Source organism: Lactuca serriola, chromosome 4, assembly GCF_051521515.1.
Source record: "Lactuca serriola cultivar US96UC23 chromosome 4, Lser_US96UC23_V15, whole genome shotgun sequence".
NCBI classification, from domain to species: Eukaryota; Viridiplantae; Streptophyta; class Magnoliopsida; order Asterales; family Asteraceae; genus Lactuca; species Lactuca serriola.
This window is the reverse complement of record NC_136411.1, coordinates 214,330,141-214,347,921: the sequence shown is the minus strand read 5'-3', so window position 1 is coordinate 214,347,921 and position 17,781 is coordinate 214,330,141. Positions and strand designations below refer to the sequence as shown.

At 33.9% G+C, this 17,781-nt stretch overlaps 1 protein-coding gene across 1 annotated transcript; it reads right to left on the bottom strand.

Annotated features, from left to right (window-relative positions):
- Positions 1–8,122: 8,122 nt before the first annotated feature.
- Positions 8,123–9,339, bottom strand: LOC145103260 (histone H3.3). The gene is made up of 5 exons (XM_079040819.1): positions 9,207–9,339; positions 9,019–9,113; positions 8,834–8,910; positions 8,628–8,718; positions 8,123–8,545 (listed from the first exon to the last, which is right to left on the bottom strand). The coding sequence occupies exons 2-5, from the start codon at positions 9,088–9,090 to the stop codon at positions 8,375–8,377; spliced, it is 411 nt and encodes a 136-aa protein (XP_078896945.1). The 5' UTR covers positions 9,091–9,113; positions 9,207–9,339; the 3' UTR covers positions 8,123–8,374.
- Positions 9,340–17,781: the final 8,442 nt, after the last annotated feature.

Genomic DNA, 17,781 nt, shown 5'->3' with positions numbered 1-17,781 from the left:
CTACGTTCGTTTATTCCGAAGTCCCTTACTTCCAGGGTTATAGGACTGGCACTAAGCCCATAGCTGCCAATGTTCGTTCGTAAAGCACTAATTCCATAGTTGCTATAGTCTATTCATCGGGTACTAAATCCATAGCTACCAGTGTTTATCTAATAGGTACTAAGTCCATAGCTACCAATTCCCAACAGGTACTAAATCCATAGCTACCGGTGTTTGTCCAATAGGCACTAAGTCCATAGATGTCGATGTTTATTAGGCACTAAGTCCATAGCTGCCAATGTTTACTCACATCATCTTTTATCTCTCATCATTCATCTACCCATGTCATACCCAACATATTCATATATATAAAATACGTATACCGTTTAAATCCTTTAAAACATGCATAAAAACGTTCATCCAGCATAGACAGCAAGTACTCAAATAATATGCACACTTAGCATGTAATTTATATAAAATACTTCATATCTATGTGTAAGATGAAAGTAACTATGCAGTCACAACACGTAATGTATATTAAATACTTCATATCTATGTGTAAGATGAAAGTAACTATACACTCACAACACGTAATGTATATTAAATACTTCATATCTATGTGTAAGATGAAAGTAACTATGCACTCATTTGATACGGTGGTGACTCGGTACTCGGATAGCACTTCGTTACTCTTAAAACAATTTTCCTCGACAAAACCTAGTATCAATACCACTAGGGTTTAGTTTTTAACGTTAACCGCGACTAATTAATAGTCTAGCTATTATTACTATTATATAAGCGTTAAATAACACTCAATATAACTCATAATAATAGCCCAAATAATTATTTTAAGGTCCTAATAATGTTACTATAATTAAATAAAATCTATATTGAATATAGTATAGGCGTAGCTCACTTACAGCGGGGTTTTATTAAAAATCGGGCTTCGCTGGAGCAGCGTTTTCAAGCCGAAAGCTTTTCTTCTCGGTGCCGTCGGGCGCTCCGGGGCTTTCTTCTCGTGCTAGGGAGGTTCCCTAGACTTGGGAGGGGTTTAGGGAGGCTAGAAAGAAGTTAGAGAGAGAAATAAAGGCTTATGGTGTGAAGAAAATATGAGGAGTTCACCCTTGTATTTATAGGAGTTTTATAGTAAAGTAGTCTCCAAGCTTCGTCCGTAACTTTTGCATACGAGCTCCGTTTTTGTCTGTATTTTTACCGTTGAGTTCCTACTAATGAGATCTTCAACTCTCATTTAGACCTCGTTGGCTAATTCTCATTCTATCTCGGATTTACAAAACTGTATCGAATTCGCCGCGCTCGAAAAGTAGGGACTAAGCTTCGTCTATAACTTTCGCATACGAGCTCTATTATCGACGTTCTTTATATCCACGCGTTGGTATTTACGAGTACTACAACTTTCATTTAGATCCCGTCAGCTAATTCTCACTCTATCTCAGATTTACAAAACTGTATCGAAATCGCAACGCTCGAAGAGTGGGGACTAAGCTTCATCCATATCTTTCGCATACGAGCTCCGTTTTTTACTGTCTTTTTATCGTTTAACTCCTATTAACGATATCTTCATTTATCGTTTACATTATTTTGGCTAAAAATCGACCGATCTAAAATTCAGATTTCGGGATGTGCACTGCTATGCTAAATCTTAGAAAAATCATAACTTCCTCATACGAAGTCAGATTTGGATGTTCTTTTTATGCACACTATTGGTTTAACATATACTACGAATTTTGTTTAGATCACTAAGGCTAAATCTCGCTCTATCGTAAATTCACTATTTACGCCTCCCGGTATCGTGTCGGTTCCGTCGCGAAACTTCGACGGGTCATAACTTCTTTGTTATAACTCGGATTTCGACGCTCTTTATATGTACGGAAACCTTCTAACATATACTACAACTTGGTTGAGATTATTTATTCTTAATAATCATTTGTCAAAAAGTCGTTTTCAACCCCTATTGCCTCTAAATTGACTAGCCCGGATCTACGGACGTTACATTTAATGTTATATATAGTATAGGGTGTATTTTACACTTTTAAAATACTAGGTGGTCAAATTTAACAATTATATCAATCCAATTGTGAACCAAAACTTTATGGATTTATTAAACCTCTTTTAATTATACACTTTAATTAATTAATAAAACCATAAGGGTGTGATTTGAACTTTTCAAAACAATATTAGGGTTTTAGAATTTAACATTTCTAAATTAAACTTTTAAATAACTTTTAAATTCCAAAACTTGAGGACAAGTTTTGAAACATTTCAAAACATTAGGGTTTCAACTATTTAAATTTCAAAAACAAAACTTTTGAGTTCAAATTTAAACTATAAAACCTAAGGGGGAAAATGAAACTTTTTCACAAGATAATTCAAATCTAAATTACAAATAATCAAACTTTATCTAATAAAACAAAAGATTATCTAAATTTTGACAATTATCTTCTATTTTGGTAAGGATAATCACCAATTATTGATAAAATTCGGATTTTAGTTATCACTAGCTTGCGACCTGAGGTTGAAAACATTTTGATAAAAGATAAAAATCAATCGCGTTAAAAATCATATATCCTTCATACTTTTAGTTATCACTAGCTTGCGACCTGAGGTTGAAAACATTTTGTGTTTATTGACAAATTCTTATTTCTGTGCACTTCCAGTTAATTCAGAAATGCTCATGAGTTCTATATTTTTCATTTAACTGCAAAATCAAAGCGCATTGGTCAGTGAAGATACATTGATCAATATGGGTGAGCTGCTAATATGAACGGAAACACTGGTGGGTTTTGAGCTGTCGGGAAGCAAGAAATGAGGAATAATGAAGTTCAATTCATGAAGGAGGCCTAAATGTGATTTTGGTTTGTCCTAATCCTTGTCTTATGATTGTAGGTTGAAAATGAAAATTCTACATGGATGGGAACATATGCACCTTCGAATCTAGGTGGAAAAATGTTTCGCTTTAATTCTTGAAAATGGTTATGAGGAAACCCTTTTGCTAGTAGACTTTAAGGATCAGATAAAGATCAATACGGATATTTGTTGTATTAATTGCATTCTCAAATTCACAATATGATTACGATATCCCTCTTCATATTTCGAATTTTGAGAAATCACAAGGAATTGTTTAGACTTTCAGGAGATATGTTTATCACATCTTGAAAGGGTTCGAACACATACACTATCTGGATAAAGTGCATAAGTTTAAGAAGAGTAATTAAAGGCTTCACGAAGCGTCATGAAATAGGAATTTGCACTTCCATGAGAAAGTCAAAGGGTATTAATTTCTAGAAGTCCAGTTGATTTTTAAGTACATGTCAAAGCTTGTGGGAGCATAATTGGTATGTTGGTATTGCATGATGACAATATTATTCATATGGAACAATGTCTCTAGTTTGCAAGTTGCAAAAATTGGGAATTGTTTCACTATAGTGTGCTTAAGGGAGAGGGCATCCATACTTCATTATGAATCTAAAGTTTTAGATCGTATAGTTTAATCGAACTTAATCAAAATCGTATATGAATAGTGTGTTGAAATGTTTCAAAATAGAAGATTCTATATGGAAATATTATATCAAGAGATTGAACAGATATTAAATCCTTATATAAGATCAAATGAATCGAGTCTCATATGCTTCAGATATAGGATCGATTACATATGATATAGTATTTGCTTATTCTAATTTTTCAAATGATCTGAGTATTATGAGAAAAAATGACTAGAATTTTAAGTGACTAGAGTTAAACTATCAAGAACATTCTGAGGTTTACTGAATATTGGTTGCTTATAAATGGTTAGAAGTATGGTATTGTTTTGGAAGGACCATAGTGACACGTTTTGGATTGAGATATTCTTGGTTAGAATTGTGGTCATATGGGAATAAGGAAATAATTCCATAACGAGAGATGGGTATATGGAAATGTTTCCATAATAAGAATTGGTTTTTAAAATCTACATGTGATTTGGAAACTTTAATGCAAGAGAAGTGCTCAATGAGTGTGCCTTGAATATGAGACTTCATAACCATGGAATTGTTCAGAGTAACAAGTTCTAGTATAACATTATGTAATATTAAAGGCTCAGAACCTCGACATCACAAAAGGTCATTGCATGTAAAGATGGAATTCCCTTACATATTTGATAATGATAAGAATTTGGAGTTGTTAAATAAGTATCATTGGAATAATGTCCAGTCGGTTTGTTCACAAAGGAAGAACCATATAGAGCCATATTATGCATGTTTGTAACATGGCATGATTGATGTTATCTAATTCAAATGGTTAGTTGATTACTCGAAACATTATACAATGAATAAATTTGAAATTGTTATGGTGATAAAATAGTAAGGATTTTTTTTATATTCGATGGGTGTGATATCATAGTTAATCAGTTTATTATTATGTTTCACTTTGCATTTTTTACTTCTAAAATAATTTTATTATTCAAATTCCACAGTCAGTCATACTTTTGGAAGTAAGTAGCGAATCAAGATTGTCATCAATTGGTTAAAGATTGTCCATAGAAATTGGACATTCCATGGGATTGCTACAACATCCGTGAGTATTTAGAAAATGTAGATTTTGAGTATTGGATAATCATACGCTTAGAGATTACTCAATGAATTTGATCATGAGTAATTCTAAGGCGATAATATCTTTTATTCTTCAAATGGAGATATATAAGTTTTAATTTACGAGTCAGTTGTGCATTGGTATTGCGTAAAAGCATCAGTAACATGATGTTATAAACGTAGTGTCATGTATGATTTGGTAAGTAAAGGATACAGTGATATAGTCAAAGTTTATTCGTTCCTATTGCCCTAATGGGAAAAGCGACATATTTGGGGCCCTTGATGATTTGATTTTGGCATTCATGTGCAAGGCCTTGCCCAGACTAAATTGATGTGTTCAATTAGTAGTCTGGATCCAGTCATCACAAATCGAAAATCGGGAAATAGAATCTTGGACCATGAGATTGATTTGAATCCAAGTCTCGTGTCCATACGGTATCTTGCAGAACAAAGGAGTAGCGAATCACTTATCTTAGGGTTGATGTTTAATTTGAATCAGAGTTTTGTAGTGGCTTTGGAAAGCACTCTTTATTGTTGGGTTATACTTACAATTGTGGTTATAGACTTATCCAAGTAGGAGATTATTGGATTAAGGTGTCTAAGCTCATAACTAAATTGGTATAAACTTGCAAATATAAACAAAGTTAGCTAGAAATGATTTTTTGAGAGAGAAAGAAATTGTTTGCTAATATATTATGTGATTAAGATATTAAATGGAAATAAATAGTTGATTTGTTAATTTATTTTGTAATTAATAAACTAATATAAAATCAATAGTTAATAATTGATTTGTTAATTTATATGATAAATAAATTAATAAGAAATCAACTAGAATTAATAAAATATTAATCAAAACTAATATGGAATTAATTGGGATTAATTTGAATTAATTAAAGGTGCAAAGGATTAATTGTAATTATTCAATAGTTGAACAAAAGAGACAACTGTAGAACCATTCAATGGTGGATGGTTTTGGGAGCTCTCTTCTAGCGTTTCCAGAAGCCTCCTGGATGCTAATAAGGAAGGGATTTGAATTGTGATTAAATTTATTATTTAATTAATTCAAATCTGGTTTTGTCTGCAAGTTGCGTAAACTATATATAGAAACCCTTGGGCATCAAATTCCGTGGATACCTTTACCTACAAGCTCAGGAACGAAATTTCTATTCATCTCCTCTCTCTCCACTTCATTTTAGGGTTTATAGGGTTTGGGGTGTGAGGCATTAGAGGCATCATACTTTTGATGCTTGCTTTCTAAAGACACAAAGGAAGGGATTCAAGGAATTGTTTATAATAGCAATTCTAAGGTACATAAACCATAACACTTTCATGTGTCCTTTCTTAATTGTTAAGTGATTTTCTGCATTGATCATTTTGTTGTAACCTAATAAATCCTTTAGTGGTATCAGAGCTACTTGGTGTATCTAACATTGAAAGCACATTTGTGAATCGAACAAAAAATTTCACAAAAACCGTTTTCACGAGATGACAGTGATCCTGTCATGACGTGAACTCGGCTCAAGTCCATAATTTCATGAATTTCTGTCTAATCTGATTTATGTGGTTTTATTTGGTAATTATTTGTTTTATTTTCTGCCAAAATCTGATTTTGCTTGTCTTATATGATTAAAATAAAAACCCTAAATATTATGAGATATTCTTAGAGAAGATAATGATTAACTATAAGATTAATTAAAATTATCATAATGGATTAATTAAATATAATTATTTAATTCCTAAATGATTTAATTAATTTAATTAATTGTTTAATTAAAGAATAAAGATAAATCATAATTACTTTAATATATACTTTAATTAAAAGTTTAATTCAGATAATTAATATTTAAACCTAGTATTTTGAAAAGTTTTAAAATAGATCTTATATATATTTATTAAAAGTTAATTATTATATGTATAAGATAAAGTCAGTCGGATCGTTGGTAAGTTCATTCACGAAATCATGCTATAAAAAGGTATAAGGAAACGGCCTATAAAATAATCGTTGAATGAGTGTCCTTTTTATCCATCGCTCTTCTATGATAACATATCAATTATTGTAATGGAAAAAGATAAAATATAAATTTGTTAAAATCTAATTAATAGAAAGTCTGTGTTTGACAATATATATGTAGGTTACAAAAAAATATATAATATAAATATACTTTTTGGACTAATAAATCAACTTAAAAGAATATGTTAGAATTAAAACAATATTTATCTTATATTTTTATTCCATTTTTTATGAAAAACTGAAAATGAGTTGAAAATGGTCTAACTCCAATCTAAAATGCTTGTTAATTTCCTTAAAAAACGGTGATATTGTTCTCAATATTTTATTTATTTCTTTATCACTCACACTACTCACCACCACTATCCCTGGTCACCACCACTGTCGTTACCTTTTCAAGCAAGAACTAGAACCAAGCATTTTCTAATTGATTGTATTGCTAAAAAATAACAAGGTCCAAATTTGCAAATGAAAATCCAACTTGGAAGATAAAAAAAAAGGATGAAGTTTAGAAAGAAATATAATATAAAATGAGAAATGAAATTCAGAAACGTTAACCATCGTTCAATTAACACCATGTTGTTGAACACATTTAAAAATTGGGAGGAAGATGATAGAAGTAAGGGGTTGTTTGATTTGGTGTTCACCTGGTCGGGTCAGACGGAAATATCCGATTGGGTTTAGTGTTTGATTTGTGAATTATGTATCTGACTCGGTCCATAAAAACCATTAATTCAGCCTGCCAAATAAAATAGCTAACCAAGGGAAAAGACATGCTTTGCCCCATTTACCCAGCGACGCAACCAAAACCAAGAGAACGCAACATACATAAAAAAATCTTTCATCGCCTCCATCTCTGTCGGTAAGGTGTGCCATACATTTCTGATCCATTGTCTCTCCGATCCCTCTAATATATGATTATAAACCTTTCCTTGATTCTAAACACAAGAACTTCAATCGATTTTTCTAAGGTCTACAATCGATTTCTACAATAGATTTTTATTCAATTATAAGTTACCAAGGATTAAATATGCAAAAGTTTATTCAAGCGTAGTTGCAGTGGTCACTGCATAAGTTCTTGTGTTTAGAATCAAGGAAAAGACTGTCCTCCGTTGGTAATCTTGGTGGTTACCTTTACCAGTTCCACTAATAGAGAAGTTGAGAGAGAAAATGCTAATGGGAAGAAGGAATGTGATGAGAGTAGCATGGGGTGAGTTGGATAAGGATGATGAATGAAAATTCAGATACAAAATCAACTTCTAATTGGATAATCCAATTTGCTACTATTGTAACCCAATTAGCAACTATCATTGGCCACTAAAGGCATTAACAAAATGCATAATCTTTTTCTGCAGTTCAAAAACACAATTAAAAAGGTTTGTCTTTCTCGTAAATTTTTATATATTCAAATCATAAAAATCATCTAATTCATATTCAAATCCTACTGTGGATGGTGCTCTCATATTTTACTTTTACATAGACAATGTCGCCGAAAAAGGGTTAAAGGGGTCTTGTAAAGATTCAAGATTGCATTGCTACCACGAGAATCGGCTTTATACAATCAACCAAAAATCACTTCCATTACCAAATTCACATGGTAAATACGATAAGAACATAGACATATAACACCATACCAATAACCAATGTATAGAGAATTTACATATCCCAAACTATTACGTTCTTTTAAACCAACTCCCTAACGACAACATAATCAAGAAATATAAGGTTTGGTATGTAAAGATTGCATACACCCATACGACAAAAAAGAAAATTCCAACACCACTTCTACTTAACAAAAGGCAAACTAAGCACGTTCACCTCGGATACGCCTGGCCAACTGGATATCTTTGGGCATGATGGTAACCCTCTTGGCATGAATGGCACACAAGTTGGTGTCCTCGAAGAGACCAACAAGGTATGCTTCAGCTGCTTCTTGAAGGGCCAACACAGCGTGGCTTTGGAACCTCAGATCAGTCTACAAATCAAGAAATTGGTTAGAACATGAATGAGTATAGAGTTTGTATGACATAAGTCCTGAACATGGAAAAAAACGCTACCTTGAAATCCTGGGCGATTTCACGAACAAGCCTTTGGAACGGCAACTTGCGGATAAGAAGCTCTGTGCTCTTCTGGTACTTGCGGATCTCACTGTATTCATAACATGAATCGAAGATCAAACATTTAAGCAACGCGTTTATTGATCTAGAATTTGGCATATCGATTACAAAGATTCTAGGTTTTGAATTGAAAGTTGGTATTTTACCGGAGAGCGACGGTTCCAGGGCGGTAACGATGAGGCTTCTTCACTCCTCCGGTTGTTGGTGCGGATTTCCTGGCAGCCTGTTAAATTCAACACGAAATTCAAAAGGATTATGAAGAATTCTTTCTGGCAAACCTATTCGATTATAATTAAAAGAAAGATGTCGGAGGAAATCGAATCAGACGTACCTTAGTAGCAAGTTGCTTTCGGGGAGCTTTTCCACCGGTGGATTTACGAGCGGTCTGCTTTGTACGGGCCATTGTGATTCAGAATCAAACAAAAACTGAAAAGTAATTACGAAAAATGTTCAGAACTGTAATCAAGAAATTAAACAAAAGAACCGTACCAAAACAGAAGGAAAGTTGAAAATTTGTACCTAATTGGAAGAAGGATTTGAAGATTGGAGAGATTTGGGAGGGCTAGGGTTTCAAATTGGGGAAAATCTAATGGGTAAAGAAGTGGTTGTGTAATATATATACGAAGGGATGAAACGTAGGGTTCAAGTCTGCAACGGCTCTGTGATGGTTTGAAACAGTCATCAATCCTCGGTCTCTGTGCTGATTGGTTATTTTCTGTGACGTGGAGATTTCTAATTGGACATAATAATTTGACGAGGATCGCCAAATATTTGTGTTTCTTTAGTGTTTTATTTGAACTCGACTCGGTCTTTTGTGTTTCTTTGAATCCGGTTGTCTTCCGAGTTGAAAGAAGAATGACTCGGTTGCACTTGTAGAGATTATAATATAATAATAATTTAACAAAAACAAATTTTAAAACGGTCAATGTGGTTTTTGAAATTCGACACTTTCACTATATTTTCGAAAATTGTTATAATAATAGTTTTATTGTTTTAAATCATATACGGTTTTTTTTTTTTGCTATATTGCTTAAGATCGTAGTTTTGAATTTTTTTAACCATCGAAGTCTCAATTAATTCGATTTAGTCATTGAAAACCATGCAAAATAATCTATAGTTGAGTTTTGATTAAACTACTAGGTGTGGGCAACATATTATATGTTACCACATCCAAAAAGTATCATGTCAGCATCCTACTCATACATGGGTGTTATAACACCCAATATGGAAATAGACAACATCTAATAACATATGATAACACCAATTATTTTCTAGTTTATTTTCTATATTTTTTTGAAGTTTTTTTTTCTATATTTCGAATTTGTTTTTTTTTATTTATTTATATTTGAAAAGTAAAAAATAAAATTTTAATAAAACTTAAATTAAAAACAACATTAAAAAAATTACAACAAAACACAAAAACATTTAAAAACCTAAAAAGCAAAATAAAAATAAAAATAAAAAATAAAAAATAAAAAAGATGATAAAACCTATATTTTTGGCCTAAAGCTATTCATCTTCGTTTTCATGACCAACAAAGATGTAATCCGCCAAATCTTCACAGAATTGTGTTGTGTTTTCGTTGATCTTGAATATCAACCACTCTATGTAAATATTATGATGTCCCTGGTTGAAATTGCACATGTCTTGGCTCCGTAGGTGAATACGTTGCAATATTGCGTCATTTATCTTCGACAACCATGTTATACATTATGATAGATGCATACATGATATATCGTAGACTATCTAACTCATAAGGTCTTGTTGCATGTTCAACTATGTGTCATTTTAATTTCAAAACCCCAAAAGCACGTTCAACGTCCTTACGTGCTCCTTCTTGTCGTCTCTTGAAATATTTGTCCCTTGGATCTATTTGGTGTCGAAACGCCTTCACAAACGTGGAATATTGTGGGTATATTCCGTCTGTAAGGTAATACCCAAACTTATATTCGTTTCCATTCATTGTGAATGGAGCATCCGGGGCTTTTCCTGACAAAAGATCGTCAAATGTTGGTGATTGATCAAGAACGTTAACGTCGTTGTTAGAACCCGCAACCCGAAAAAATCATGTCAGATCCATAAATCTTGTGAAGCAACAGCCTCTAAGACCAACGAAGGCGCTTTGTGACATCCCCAAAATCTCGGCCAGAAAAGACCGATTTCATTTATGCTTTTAAAATAATTTTCAGAGTAAATCCTTTTGATTTGAAAGAGTTGCGGAATTTGTTCCAAAAAACAAAACATGATAAAACAATGTTTACCAAAGCATTTCATAAAAGAAATGTATTTTTCATTATATAATCAAAACTCGGGGTGTCATGTTCCGATACAAACCAATAATCATAAACGATAACATTACAAGTCATTCAACAAATATATACATATACAGACTTGTAAACAAAACAACTGATGGTTCATCCATCTCATGCCCTCGCGCCACTTCCTGTAATACAAATAAAATTGAGTGGGTCAGGCTTGGGAGCCTGGTGAGCATATAGGGTTTTCAACCCACAATAAATAATCATATTTAATTTTCACCAACCAACAATAACCCAATTACCTATTCCCGTTATTCTCACTTTATGTCCCTAAAACAACTAACACAAGGGACCTAGTCTAAGAATATTTCATCGGGGCGACAACACATGCTTCGAGGGTACCTCAGCAATATAAGTCAAATAAGGCAACCATGAGGGGGATGGAGTACAGCAAATGAACACCCGAGTTCATTAACACCTACAGGTGGCGAACCTGCTAATGTTTCCACAAGACTGTCTAGAATAGCCAGTGGTCGTCATCTAAACTCCGCTAGATGACTAAATCAAACAACAATGAGGCCTCCCATCTGTTTATTACACACCAACTATCTACCCATGTTCTACCCAACATATTAGTAGATAAAATATACATTTTGTATACATAGTTTAAAAACCTGTATAGCATGCTTTAATCAACACATATTTCACATAACAGATGAGGCACACACACACATAACACATATCTCATAGAGAATAAATCATATCTATGAGTTAGAAGAAAGTGAATACACATTCACACACATAACCACAAAATTATACACATAATACGTATTCCGTATAAAATACTTCATAATTATGCGTTAGAAGAAAGTAACCACACACTCACTTGATCAGAAGATGATCGGACAGCACTACGACTTGCAAAAGTAGTAATCCTCAGCAGATCTGGAAGATCTCTTCAAAAATCGAACTTCTCGCGGGCAGAGCTTCGGCTCGGGAAACGCACTTCTCGGGATCTTCGGGATCTTGGGACTTGCCTCGAGGCTTGAGTATGATACCGGGGCTTCGGGATATTTCTGGCACGCAAAACGATGCAAAACGGGAGAGAGAAGAGAGGAAATTGGCAAAAGACTCGGCTGCCTTCGGATCCTATTTATAGGAGGCTGGAGCCTCGGAGTACGCGGGGCGTACTGCAGTACGCAGCGCGTACTGCTTCCGAAATCGTCACTGCATGCGTCATCCGAAATGTCGACACTCTTCGGAGTACGCGGGGCGTACGTCGGATCGGACCGGTGACTCGTCTTCGGATAATGTCAGATTAAAAGATTAATTTAATTACAAAATATTTAATAAACTTCGGAAATTCATATCTTCTTCATACGAACTCCGTTTTCGACATTCTTTATATCCACGCGAAGGTGAGACCACGCTCTACAACTTTCGTTTAGACTCCGTCGGCTAATTTCGACTTTATTTTTATTATTTATTTTTAATAGGCCGTGACAGAAAAACTTCGTTATAAATTCATAACTTCTTCGTTTGACGTCCGTTCTCGCCTAACTTTTTATCGCTTCGATACCAACAATGAGATCTTCGATTCTCATTTAGATTGCTTCGGCCAAAAACCCCTCGATCTCAAATCGAGTAAAACAGACTGCACACTGCTAAGCCGAAACTTCGATAAATCATAACTTCCTCATACGAAGTCATATTTGGGCATTCTATATATATTCGGAAACCTCGTTTCAACTACTACAACATTATCCCAAGATATTAAGTTTATTTTACACTTAAATTTTGACGCTTATTTTTATTCTTAATTAATCAAACCACATAATTAAGCAATTAAGCACAAAACACACCATACTTAAATAATACAATCTTATTATTTCAAAACGGGTTACAAAGGTTAACCTAGACTATTACATTGCTAAAAATGGCAAGCCCGGAAACACAGGCGTTACATGCTTCATGATGATCGCTCAAATACTGACCTTTCCACGCCACGGGGCAATTTCTCCATTTCGAATGTGTGCGGTCAATGCTCCCAAGCATACCCGGAAAACCATGTTGTAACACCCGGATTCCCAGATATATTATTTTATTCCTTTATTTTTAGAGGTTGGGAGGGGACTTGGCGAGTTGGTGTTTAGACTCGTCGAGTATGGTCGCGGATTCGTATCCGGGTTCACAGTTGGACTTGACGAGTTCATGAGTGGACTCGGCGAGTCCACGCTGTTTAATGAAACCATAATTTCTTGAGTTTAGGACCTATTTAAAGGCCCTTAGGGTCGTCATTTGCGGCTACCAAACCCCAGAGAGAAACCCTAAGAGATCTAGAGCGTTTGTGAGGAAGGAGAGGCCATTCTTGATCATTTTGTTGGTGTAATTGCAAGAAGGAGGTGACCAAGGCAAGAGGAGGCTGAAGGAGGTGCGATTCTGGTGACTTCAGAGTTCATAGACTTCATCTTGAGGTATTTATTCGGACCTTCTTCAGATTGGTGTTGATTCTTAGAGTTAGGATTTTCTAACCCCCTTTAGAGGATGGATATGTGGAGCAATTGTTCCCCTCTCGAGTTTATGCTTTGGATATGGACTCAAAGAGGTCCAGAGACCTTAACCCTTAGAGCTTTATGAGTTATTTTGGGAGCCATGAACTTAGGATGTTATTTTTGGGGCTAAATCACCAAGTGAGACCATCTGGATGTTATATGTGTGTCAAGGTCTGAACTTTACGTGATTAACATGCTTGGGAAGATCAGATCTATGGATTAAAGGAACAGATCTGACCTCAGGAGTTCTATGGAGTTTGTGCATGGCATGAACTCGCCGAGTCCAAAGATCAAACTCAGCGAGTAGGGTTAGGGTTTCCCGTAAATCACTCAGTGAGTAGACTTGCCGAGTTGGGGAAATAACTCAGTGAGTCAGAGGGGGATTAGGGGACTGGAGTTCAAGGCAGAACTCGCCGAGTTGTTCTTGAAACTCGGCGAGTTGAGTCGAGGTGGCCCCGCGATTCATGCCAGGTGTGACTCGTCGAGCAAGGGGAGGAACTCGACGTGCCAAGTGGGACTAAAGAGTTAGTGGACACGTGTAGACTCGCCGAGTCGCCCAAGTGCACTCGACGAGTCGGGTCAAAGTTTGACCATTGACTTTTGTTGACTTTTAGGGTTTGGTCAACAATGTGGCCTTTTAGCTAAAAGAGGGGTAAAATGGTCTTTTGCCTGCTGAAGGTGCCTAGAGAGGGTTGAGTCTAATCCCGAGAGTTATATTTATGAGAATATTTACTTTATGTGATTAGGCGGAGGCTAGATCATATTTCTACCGAGTCAGAGATTTACCAAGAAATCTGAGGTGAGTCTTCTCACTATACTTTACCTAGTGTGGTAACAGAATTATGTGACAAAGTATTTCAGAGTTATATGCCAGAGTATTTGCATGTTATTATGTGTTGTGATTTATTGTGATATGTGATATGCATGATTCAGAGTTTACAGAGTTAGGACCAGTGGGTCCACAGAGTTATGGGACCAAGAGGGTCCCACGGAGATATTCGACCAGAGGGTCAACAGAGTTACAGCCTTGAGTGGCTGATATGTGTTTATGTGGTATTTTGGGGAACTCACTAAGCAAATATGCTTGCAGTGTTATGTGTGGTGTTTCAGGTACCAGCGATGATCGCGGAAAGGCGCCGGCATAACTCGTACACACGCACACTGGAGTTTATATGTTTTGATCTTGGGGTTTTGTATTAAGATGATGATGATACAATGTTTTAAATGTGGATGTGAATGAAATTATATGATTTTTAAAATGCGAAAAATTGTTTAAATTTTTACGGTGTTACACATGTCTTTCTTCATGCGCCGCATATAGTTGTTGCATATCATGCAACGAAGGTTTGCGCAGGTATTGGTCACCGAAGGTTTCAACAACACATCTTGCCAATAAATACAAACTTTCTCGTGCGGTCCTCTCAGACATTCTCATATATTCGTCAACAAAATTGGGCGACTCTCCCATTGCCATAAGTTTTATTGCAGCAACACATTTTTGCAACCCTGTGAAGCCTCGTTTGCCTCTAGCATCATATCTCATTTGGAAAAATTCATACCTAAATAAATATTAAACATGTAAAAATTGTATTTATTTTATCTAAAAGTGACATTTTATAAATTATAAAAATTGAAACAAACAATACCTAAATAAATATTAAACATGTAAAAATTGTATTTATTTTATCTAAAAGTGACATTTTATAAATTATAAAAATTGAAACAAACAATACCTAAATAAATATTAAACATGTAAAAATTGCATTTATTTTATCTAAAGGTGACATTTTGTAATTTATAAAAGTTAAAACAAACGATACCTTGCTGCCATAGCATTGACTATCATTTCAAAGACATTTTTTCACAAACGGAATCTTCTTTTGAAATCGCTTGGCTGATAGACATAATTTTCGTCAAAGTAATCGTTAACTAGCCGTCTATGCCCTTCCTCACGATCTTTATCTAATGCCGCACGTCGCGTGAGTAGTGGACTTGGATCTGGTTGTAGTAGGTTGTCTGTATAATACCGGTACATCATAGTCACGTACAAATCGTCTTCATCGTTATCATTGTTGTACGGATGAGCCGGATCAAGACGATTCATATTTTGGTTTTGAAATATTGAAAGAATTATGTAGTTGAAATATTGAAATATCGAGAGAAATTTATGTTTTTTGTATTTAAAAATGATATAAGTTGTACGTATTTATAGTGTAATTTTTTTTAATTAGTTACCGTTTGAGAAAAACGGTCGAAATTGTGACCGTTTGCATCAATTATACGCGTTATGGCTTGTTGTCGTGATAACATTTGGTAACATAACACCTAATAATAACGGCAAGTCGGGGTGGTGTTCCACCCGTTATGGCGCCGTTATTAGGTGCCATGTCACCTATAACGAGAAGCCCCGTTGCCCACACCTGTCCCTCTTAGTTTTGTCAATTACAACGCAGTTGATTCTCTGGTATCCTAAATTAGATTATTAAATATATTAAATTTGACCCCTAATTCTGAAAAAAAAAAATAACATTAATATTCTATTAAAAATTAAATTCAGTTTTGATTTTTTCTTTTTTACTTTTTTCTTAAAACTAAAGATGGGTTTCAAAATTTTTTACCTTTTTATGTTTTCCTTTTTTATTTATGTTGAAATTAAATTTACATGAAAATAATAAATAATATAAACATTTATATGTAAATCTGTTTATTATGATTTTATAACAAATAATTTATACATGTTGGAAATGTGTATGTATAATCTTATTTAACATTTCTTTATATTAATTCTACCAATTAAGTAAAATCGAGTAAATTACATATTTGATCCCATAATATATATTTATATTTATAATTTCCGTCAAATTTATTTATTTCCTACTTTTCAAGTTATAATTTTTTACATTTACTTGAATCAAATAAATAAACATTAGAAAATAATAAATAACTAAAATTATATAAAAAATTAAATAAATAAATAAAACTCAAAGGCCAAAGTTTTAATAAACTAATATATACATACATTTTATATTATTTGAAAAACATCAACGAAATTTATCAAATTAATTAGAAACACACACACACGCGCACACACACACACACACACACACACACATATATATATATATATATATATATATATATATATATAGAGAGAGAGAGAGAGAGAGAGAGAAGACTCAGAAAAAAATAAAAAAGTACGAAAAGAATAAAAAATGAAAAAAAAAAACTTAAAATCGAGTTTAGTTTTAATAAAATATAATAATAAAAAAACAAACAAACAAATTTCATAGTTCGGATCAAATTTAACATGATCAGAAGTTCAATGTGTGATTTATGATGTCATGTACGCAGGGGGGTCGGGTAACCGGCTACAATAGGTCGTAAGGGAAAAACGAGTCAAAACTCAAAGTTTAGGGTCCAATTTAGCGTGATCATATTTTCAGTGGTTAACTCGAGTTAATTTTGAGATTTTGATGTTCAAAAAAAGTCAAATCTCCTTTAAAGTAAAAGTTAAATACTTTTGAAATGACATATTTATCATTTTTTTGTAAGAAATTGTTTGTGAAAGTTATCATTGAGTGACTTGTGTCGCCATTATTGGGCTATCAAGTTTCCATTTTTTTTCTCCTTAAGGATTATTTGTTCCTTGTAAGATTCCTTGTATTCGTCGTGTTTTGAAGTTACTTCTTGATGGAGGAAAATCCATTTCAAGCATATATGGACGAGTCATCGCCTCACTAAACGCAAATTGACCCCCCTCCCAAATCAACCAATTCTTGTGTCGTTTTCCCCTTCTAAACCAGTCTTAATTTTGTATCATATGGTTGATGTGTCGAACTCTAACGAGGTGTTAGATAATAATCATTTGGTTATACCTCTCTTTGGTACTCATCCCCCCCTCGTGTTCCTTCGAATCAAAGTATATCTGAAGAATTAGAAATTGTGTTGCGTAAATTACTAACAATATGTAACATTTTAAAACCGGGACTATGATTTTTTCCCTCTTTCATGAATAAAATAAAACTTTAGAAGTAAATCAAAGTAAGCAAATAAAATAATAAATAAATAAATAAGTTGAATTTGTAATTATGATGAAAAGTTAAGTATCAAATTATGGGAATTTAAAATAAGGTTAAACTTTAGACTTTCACGTTAAAGTTTAAAAATGGAAGGACTAGTTTTGCCAACTTACAAACTATTTGACCAAGTATTGATTATTCATGGTCCATATGACAAAAAGAATGTGGTTTAGTGGTCAAAGTATAAGAGATGGAGGTTCATTTA